Source organism: Pteropus vampyrus, unplaced genomic scaffold (genome assembly GCF_000151845.1).
Source record: "Pteropus vampyrus isolate Shadow unplaced genomic scaffold, Pvam_2.0 Scaffold54, whole genome shotgun sequence".
NCBI lineage: Eukaryota > Metazoa > Chordata > Mammalia > Chiroptera > Pteropodidae > Pteropus > Pteropus vampyrus.
Window position 1 is genome coordinate 5,772,833 of NW_011888835.1, and position 9,283 is coordinate 5,782,115.

Genomic DNA, 9,283 nt, shown 5'->3' on the forward strand with positions numbered 1-9,283 from the left:
TTTGTATCCTGCTACTTTACTGAATTCATTTATCAGTTTTAACAGTTTTTGGTGGTCTTTAGTGTTCTCTATATACAGTGTCATGTCATCTGTAAATGACAGTTCGACTTCTTCCTTTCCAATTTAGATGCCTTTTATTTCTTGTCTAATTGCTATGGCTAAGACTACCAATACTATGTTGAGTTAAAGTGATGTAAGTGGACATTCTTGTTTTGTTCCTGATCTTAAAGAAAATGCTTTTAGCTTTTCACTGTTGAGTATGATGTTAGCTGTGGGTTAGTCATATATTGTCTTTATTGAATTATGGTCCTTCTATTTCCGTTTTGCCGTTTTATCATAAATGGATGCTGGATTTTGTCGAATGCATTTTCTGCATCCACTGATATAATCATATAATATTTACCTTCATTATGTTTATGGGGTGTATCACGTTAATTGACTTATGGATAGTGAACCAACCTCGCATCCGAGGAATAATCTCAATTGATTATATGATTTTTTTTTAATGTATTGCTGAATTCACTTTTCTAATATTTTGTTGAGGATTTGCATCTATGTTCATCAGGACTACTAACCTATAATTTTCTTTTTTTTGTAATGTCTTTGTATGGTTTTGGAATAAGGATAACGGCTTCCTGAAATGAGCTTGGCACCTTACCTCTTTGATTTTTTTGGAAGAATTTGAGGATAGGTGTTAGTTCCTCTTTGGTAAAAATCACTTCTGAAGAAATCTGGTCCAGGACTTTTGATTGTTGGGTTTTTTGATGACTCAGGGGAGAATCAGTCAGCCCCTATAGGAGGAGTGCTAGAAGAGAAGCCTGACCCTTAGGGCAGTAGTTTTTAAAGTATGCAAATAGGGCCCTTTCAGGGGATGATTGGGAAGATGGGTTATTTTGCCTGAGGGGTAGCCATGGTGAGAGCTCACTGCACCTGTTAAGGATTTGTTTACTAAGGCTTGCGGGTCTCCTGGGCAAATGCCCTGTTGGTTTTCAGTTAGGTACTTTGGGGGCCCATCCCTCTGGGAGTCTTAAAAGTTGTGGTACTAGATGTGGGGATCTAATTCCTTCACTGGTCAGAGAAGATAGGGGCTGTGAGTTTCCTCTTAAATGTTTATCACTGTGCCGGGGGTGGGCTTTATAGTGGGAGCGACTCAGCCTTTCCTGTTTATGTGGGTATTTTCTTGTTCTCCAAAGCGTAGGAGTCACTCAGCTAGTTTCTGGATTTCTTTCAAAGGAAATCGCTCCATGTGTAGCTATACATTGGGGGCGTCCACAGAAGCTGGGGAGTTTAGGAGCCTCCTGTATTATCTTTGCAGCCCAGGACTGTTCACTTTGTACGGGATTGCAGACAGAGGGAAGATAATGTGCTGAAAGGGAGGAAATGTTCAGAGAATGACCATCCTCTAGGTTCCTTCTGGCATTTCACTCAGATTCCAGTGTTTAAAACTACTGTTAATATCTTCATTCTGTTTTGCATCCGTCAAATTCATATTCTGAAAACTCCATTTTCTAATGAATATCTTGCTTTAAACATTACCCATTTATTGAATGCCCACTGTTTTAGGCACTTTATTTCATGGAATCTTCACAAGACTGCAAGTTCTGCACCAATGGCCCAAATTTACAGTCGAATAGTGACAAGTAACCCTGTCCCATTTAACTGCAAGTTTACTTCTCACTTGACCTGTCTTTCTCAAATCAGGTACTGGTGCAGCATGTCAAGGTTTACTTCAAACCATGCAGTAAATAAGATCGAGCTTCCAGGAGTATTAACATTACTCAAAAGATTGTGGTGTGAGATCCATTACTGTATAAATTCTTTCCACCAGTGCCTCTATTCAACTATTTTACAGAGGGCAATAAGAACCTGGAGAAATGTTCCACAGGGCGTCAAACCCAGATGCACTTTTTCAAGCTCTCTGGGTAACTGCAAAGGGCAGCAAGGTTGGGAGCCTTTGTTCTATCTCATATTTCCTATTACTTCCTCACTTTGTTCTAGTCAATGTCTGGTCTTGCCTCCTACCTTGAACATGGCAGGCATTTTTAAGTCTCAGTTTTTGCTCTAGTCATTCCCTTTCTGAAACACTCTTCCCTTGTACATCCTTGTCTAACATTCTTCAGGCCTCTGCTCAGAACTTTGCTTTCTAAATGAGGTTTACTCTGACAACCCTATTAAAACTGCAAGCTATCTTAACATTAGATTTTTGACATAGACTCTAAGCACCTTGCATAGGTTTGAGTATTACCTTAAGATTGTGTGACCTTTTAATGTCCTGCTAGAGCTGTGCTAATAACGCTAGCCACTAGTCACATATGGTTATTGCACATCTGAAACGTGGCCAGTCTAAACTGGAGTTGTAAAGTACTGGAGATGTGGAAAGTGAAAGAGCCACTCACCAAGGTGAGGCATTAGGGGGTCTGAAAGAGTAAGTAGAATTAGTTCAGTTGGGATTTAGATGGATTGAGGTGCCCTAGATCAGAAAGAAGAACCTTGCCCAAGCATGTGCACCGGGGTGACCTGGAAAAACTGATGTTTATCCCCATTTCATAAAGGTTAGCTGCCTTTCAAACTGCTTTTAATTAGTTCATGGGATTTTCACAACTCCTGGGAACAGGTATGATCTCACTTTCATTAGAAGTCGGCCGGGTACTGAGAAGCTGTTTCCAGGGTCTTGGCCTACGGCTTTCTACTGCAGGAATCTGGTAGGTCAGCATTTTAGGGACGATCATACTCTAAGTCTCCACCGGTCCCAAACCAAATACTCATGGTCCTGCTGTATGCAAAATGAAACCATTCACTTTACTTACTACGCTGAACCATCTTTCAAATCTTAGCATAAGCTTTTTATCACGTGAGAACTTTCTGGACTAACCCTAGGTATTTTGGCATGCTGTGTTCCAGGGTCCCAACAATCTCAGATTAGATTATAATTCTTTAAGTGGTGAGCCCTAAAGTTTTTCCGGTTTTAGGATAATTGATGCTTAGTCAACACTTTTTCCAATTATCAACAGCAATAAATTCGTTATGGTTTAAGCCCTGACTTAAGCATAAAGTCTTAGTTTGTAAAGCTCACAGCTGGGGGTGAGACAGATCAGAGGTTTGAATACAAAGGTGGGAACATTCCAATTTAACAAATGTCCTGGCCTTCAGTATGCTTTTCAGGACCCAGGAAATCTCCAGAACATGCTTATCGGCTTTGTTTAGAGCTCAAGGATATACACCCATTGGCATGTCATAATGTGGACGTACTTAGGCGTTAACAGGGTGTTGTTACCTCTTTTTAGGCGTTCTGCTCCAAAGATCCTTCAGCACCTGTTGGTTTCATTTTAGAGTCTACATCTATCCAAGTTTCAGATCACGTGGCTCTTCTCTTAAACTAATAGTCTTTCACTTTTTAGTCTAAGATATTTTGAAAAATTCATTTATAATTTGCATGGATAATTATTCTACATAAGGCACAATGAACTTCTTCACCAATGTTTTCCAGGGTTTCTAACTGAATAACCAATACTCCAAAAATTTACAGCTTATAACACAACTTTTATTAGAAAAGTTATACATAACATAGCATCAACTATTTTCAAGAACAATATTAAACCCAATAAGCAACAAAAACCAGACTAACAAAATGTGTAACAAGAAACTAATGACCTTCTATAATCATTCAATTATCTACAATGTCTTTTTACAAAGGGAGAAAAATCCATGGTTTACAGGCACATCATATTGAAAATAAAGCTGCAATAGCAAGTTTATACAATTACCATCTCAAGAAAATGAATCATCAAAACAGTAATTACGAGTTCACAAATTTAAAACATTTCACATAATTTTAAATTACTGGATAGACACTGAAGTCTGAGTTTCAAAAATGATTTTTTTCTCCACAAAGTGCCAACACTTAAGCTAGAACTTTCAGTGTGAGTAATTTTGCCCTAAAAAGTTAAGACACGTTTTGATAATCATAATAGTCACATAATTTCTGGTGCTATCTGATCTGTTAATAATAAAGCCTTTATTTGGATGTTTTCACTTAAATTATAGGAAACTGGATATAGGATTTCTGTTGCAAAGCTATTAAAGTTCCAAGCACAGGAGTGTGCAGCGCTGGAAAAAGAGGTCAGTAATAAAACTTATAATAAATATCAGAAAAGCCATCCGTTTTTACAGCATTGTCTGCTGAAAGGTTAAGTCAACCAGGTGTACAATTTCCCATCAGTCTGTCCTTTGAGTTGGCATAGCAAATTCTATTTTCATGATCTGAATACTCAAATATATCCAAACATCTTTTTAAAACTTTGATTTATAGCCCCTGGAAAGTTATAAAGGTTTTTAAAATTCATTCTATTCTAAAAAGTCTATTTCTGCTCATTTTAGAGCTTCACTAAAACAGATTTCAGGATAGTACGGTCCATTAAAAAGATTCGAATGGAATGATTTATCAAATAGAACACTTTAAAGCAAGTTCTATCTTTTTGTAGCTGAAGGGGATTAGTTACAACACGATTTCACACACCCCCTTGGTCATTATGGAATTCTACTTTAAAACCTATCTCAGTATTTCAAGAGGACAATCTGTGTTTTGGAAACCACGCCTAAGTACTGGTTACCAAGAAGACTGCCGGTATTACTGACAGGAAAAGACAATTCTTTCTGTCAAAGACAGACGCACTCCATAGTTCTTAAACTGTCGGGATTTTTCCTGACAAGTTTTCTTTTCCAGTGCAGTAACGGAGAATTAAGGTAAAAATCCTGATTTTTCAACTGCTACTCAAAGTTATACGTGCGCGCCAATATTGCACACATCTGTTCTGAGCTGTTAATCTTCTGGGTCCTTGAGGTGCTCGTTTTCTCCATCAGAACACAATCTATAAAAGCAGTTTCCCTTAAAGATGAAACTGACAAATTTAAAATACTGGAAAAAATGAAGGAAAAAGGCAGAGAGAGACTTTGTACAGACAACAATCTAGATTTTCTGAAAGGGTTTTGTGTGCCCTACACATGGGGGCAATTTGTACACTCTAGTGACCTGAACACTAGCTCTAGTGCCTCTAAGCTGCTCAAACCATGTGGAACCTGGGCCCAGGTGTGGCGATGATGTCGCTGTAGGGCTCTTCCTGTGCCAGCTCAACAGCTTGCTGCTTTTTCAGGACCAGGAAGCTGTAGAACTTCGCCGCAGCCTGCTTCCTGTTCGTGTTCCGACATAACTCAAGCAAACTGATAGACTCGGCACCTGTTTTAGCAAGAGCTCGCTGAAAAGAAAAAAAAAAAAAAGAATTAAAAGTGATCTGCACAGGAAGATGCCAATTTTGGATTCTAGAGAAAGCACACTGCTTCTTTATTCTGTTGGGAGTAGACTTTTTTGAGCAGCACAAAGTGATTCTCATTAATTAAGAAGGTAAAGTATGCTACAGTAAGTCTAAAACCACAAATACAAGAAATAGGCAGTTTCGAGAAATATTAAAACGACTCATTTCTTTGGACATTTAATATGATACAATAGCAAAATCTGGCACTTATAGTTCTCAGTCTATCTATCTTTTGAATCTATTTTGGGAAACCTTGAGCAGCTTGCCTAGTATGTCAGATGCTCAAGCAACCTCCTCTGATGCAGTAAGGCCCAAGGCTAAGTGACATCTGATACTACCACGAATGGACAAATTTAATGTTTGAAACACATTAAATTTGCTCAATCAAATATAAGATGGAGACACATAAAGGAGTACCATAAATCACCACCACAGTTCTGCTTTGCAAGAGAACCACAGGAAAGTAGTCACTGGAAACCTGCCAGGCTTCTTACTCTTGGCCTAACAGTTTAAAATATGTTCTGGAAAAAGTTTCACAAAGGTAGGTTTTCTGGTTATAGCATATAACTTTTTTTTTTTTTTTGAGTGAGCAATGCCCAAAATCTGTGATGAAAACTTTATCCTGGCATACCTGAAGACCATGAAGCATCTGCTGAGTCCTTTTGTTCCATCTTCGTTCTTCTTGATCCTGATCACCCCCCGAAGCATCTTCATCCTGAATATTTAAGAAAATATTTCTTACGTACTTTAAGAAAATGCTGACAAACCAAAATAGTTCTACATCGCTTGAGAGCTCTAAATTAAACTGTATCTTATTTTGAGTAGGAGAAATTATACTTGATGCTGCTGAAAAATCACATAGATTTAGTAGAAGTTTGTCTTTCTTAAATTACAAAAGAAAGTCCTCTGTACCTGCAAGCAAACATTTGGCTGAATATATGATTCTGTACTGGTCTATAAGGATGTGGTCTACACAGCGTGGTCCATGGACTACTGCTGGTTGGTGAGCTGTTGGTTATTTGGCCCCTGTTAAGATAAGGAACTTATGCTGGGATATAAATCAACTATGCCACTAAACACAGTTTATTTCAACTGAACTTTTTTTTTTTTTTTTTAATAGCATGGTATTGTAGATGATTCCTAATCTCATTGTGGACCAGTACCAAAGAACCCACAAACTAGCAAAAATGAGTAAGCAGTCTACATGATGTTTTAAAAGAAATGATATACTTCACTCAAGCCGCCTAGCTCCTAGTCACCTGCTACCTACCTAAATGACTTTCTGAAATTGGTGTGGGGCAGGAGCTGAGATGCAACCAGGCTAAAACAATATATCACGTTCCAAAGAGCCAGAAGTAAAAAGCTTTACACATAACAGGAAGCACAATTTTAAATGTTGATTCCATACTAAGTCTACAATACTGGCACACACTCGCACCTACGCTCCAGTAGCTCCGGGCTAAGTCTGACTTAAAACAACGTAATGCTCCTATTACATTCTAAGCACTAAGTGGTTATGATATCTATAGCTGGCATAATAAAAAAAATCACAAATATAAACACATGAAAATGTGTCCAATGCATAACCTTTAGTCTTGGAAGAAATTTTAAAAACTTCAATGCTACCTGGAAGACACTTTAAACTTAAAGAATATATTCTAAGTCTTATACAACTTCAAGACTGAACAGCCAAAACATGCCTCAGGAAAAGGAAAATCCATTCCTAAAACACTTCTACTGTTTTAAGTCATTCAAGCCTTCAATCTATTTTAGCCAAGTCATATCCCACCCCGGTCTAATGAAAACAAAATCCACACATACAAATGAGAAATGTTTGGATATTTGATTTCCAGGCCACAGTTAACAGTAAGAAATGACCAGAAGATAAAAGCAGCTACAATTTAGAAGCCAAGCAAAATATCAGTGAAAGGCAGTCCCATGTCCTTCAAAAGCCCACAAGGGAGCCAAAATTTGATGTTCTTAAGGACGAACTAGATCACTAAGAATGTGACTACATTCTTACATTTTGCTTATGTCTGAACAATTTTCATCACTCTGATGCTCAGTTATCTCCAATATGAAAAGTAAAAGAGCTGGATGGAGATTTTCACTAAAGCTTGAATGGGAGTTTATTCATTAGAGCTCACTACAACGTTACTTTACCTCCTCCTCTTCGTCATCTTCTTTCTCCTTTTCTTTCTCCTTCTCTTTTTCTGGCAGAAGTTCTAACTCTGGAATTAACTGACAGATGTTTGGAGGCTCTTCCGGAGGCAGCTCTACAGGAGGTATTTCCATCTGCTCTACCTGCTGAGGCTTAAAGTAATGAAAATAAGGCAATTTAAGATGTACACTTTAAAAGCAGCTTCTTTTAAATATGCAATATATTCTGCTAAAGTTTTCAAAATGAGAAATACTGGGGTCATATTGCCATAATTCCTCACAATTGAATACAATATACATCTTTTTTTTTATTGTAAAGCTACAACAGAAAAAAGAAGTGTCATCTTAGAAAAGTGGTTTTTATACTTTTTAGTATTTTCTTATACTTACTTAAAACTCTATGTAAGAATTTGCAAATAAGAAAAATATAGTAAAAATCCCCCAAATTTTCTGTAGTGGCATTTTAGGAAAAAAACACAAAACCCACTGAACTCCAGGACAGTACAAAAAAGCTTTACCATCAATTAGCCTGGTACTACCAACCATTACTGCATAAAATTGCCTGAAGCTAGCACAACTCAGCTTGGGCTCTAAATAAGAGCCTTGGAGCTCTTATGGCAGCAAATAGGAATAAGGAGACTTATTTTTCTAGGTCCAGCTCTTGAATTTCCTTCCTCAGGCTTTAGTAATAGTTGAAAACATTAAAAAATAGTCTGTAACAAACCAAAGGAATGGTAAGGGAACAATACCAGGAGAGTGGTACTAAAATAACTCACTCATTTACCTATTCCCATTCCTATTCCTGAGCTCAAAAGAAAAATGCTCTTTTTGACAACTCCTTAGCACCAGAGGACACAGAGAAGTGGTTCTTAAAACTGGCAGAGTATTCTTCTGCAATTATCTCTTAATGGAGGCTAAACCAAGAGCCGAAGGTTCCCAAAGAGCTTCTCTTTGCTCAGATTCATTTATTCTATAGACTTAAGGTTGGGAAATACTAAACCAGACCTTATTTCCTTTATGCTTGTTTTAATTTTCCTATTTTAAGTGAACCTAATGATAGCTGGTCTGAATAGAGTAGCCAGATGTTACTTTAACTTTTTTTTAGTAATTTGAAAAATATATTGATTACTTAGTAAGAAAGCCTAAAACTGCCTAGTACTAGAGATATGCAGGAATGTTTGCTAAAGATTAAGCCAAAAACTGGAACAGAATAGAGCTCCCAGGAATAAACCCACACATATATAGTCAATTAATTTACAACAAGCCAAGAATATACAACGGGGAAAAGATGATCTCTTTAATAAATGGTGCCAAAAAAACTGGATCCCTGATTTCTGCCACCAAACACAAAATTAAACTCAAAATAAAAAGACTTTTAATTAAGACCTGAAACCATAAAACTCCTAGAAAAAATCTTAGGCAGTAAGCTCCTTGACAGTGATCTTGGCAAAGATATTTCGAATCTGACATCAAAAGCAAAGGCAAAAATAAACAAGTCAGACTATATCAAACGAAAAAGCTTCTGCAAAAGATACCATCGATAAAATATTTGCAATTGATATTTTAGCCATTAACCGCTTATCAGATAAGGAACTCGCACAACTCAAAAAATAAAATAAAAAATCTGATTCAAAATGGGCAGAGGATCTGAACATTTCCCCAAAGATATAGAGATGGCCAATGGATACATAAAAGATGCTCCAATCTCATTAGTTATCAGGAAAATGTAAATCGAAACCACAATGAGATGTCACCTCGTACCTGTTAGAATGACTATTATCAAAAAGGCAAAAAATAAGTGTTGGCGATGATGT

At 37.3% G+C, this 9,283-nt stretch overlaps 1 protein-coding gene across 1 annotated transcript in view; it reads right to left on the reverse strand.

Annotated features, from left to right (window-relative positions):
• Nucleotides 1-3,519: 3,519 nt before the first annotated feature.
• The window catches only part of RAD21 (RAD21 cohesin complex component), a 31,782-nt gene continuing 26,018 nt past the window's right edge, over nucleotides 3,520-9,283 (reverse strand). The window contains exons 12-14 of the mRNA XM_011360367.2: nucleotides 7,473-7,622; nucleotides 5,941-6,024; nucleotides 3,520-5,252 (exon numbers count right to left, since the gene is read on the reverse strand). Of these exons, the coding sequence (XP_011358669.1) occupies nucleotides 5,061-5,252; nucleotides 5,941-6,024; nucleotides 7,473-7,622 (426 nt within the window). The 3' untranslated portion in view covers nucleotides 3,520-5,060. The remainder of the gene's footprint in view (nucleotides 5,253-5,940; nucleotides 6,025-7,472; nucleotides 7,623-9,283) is intronic.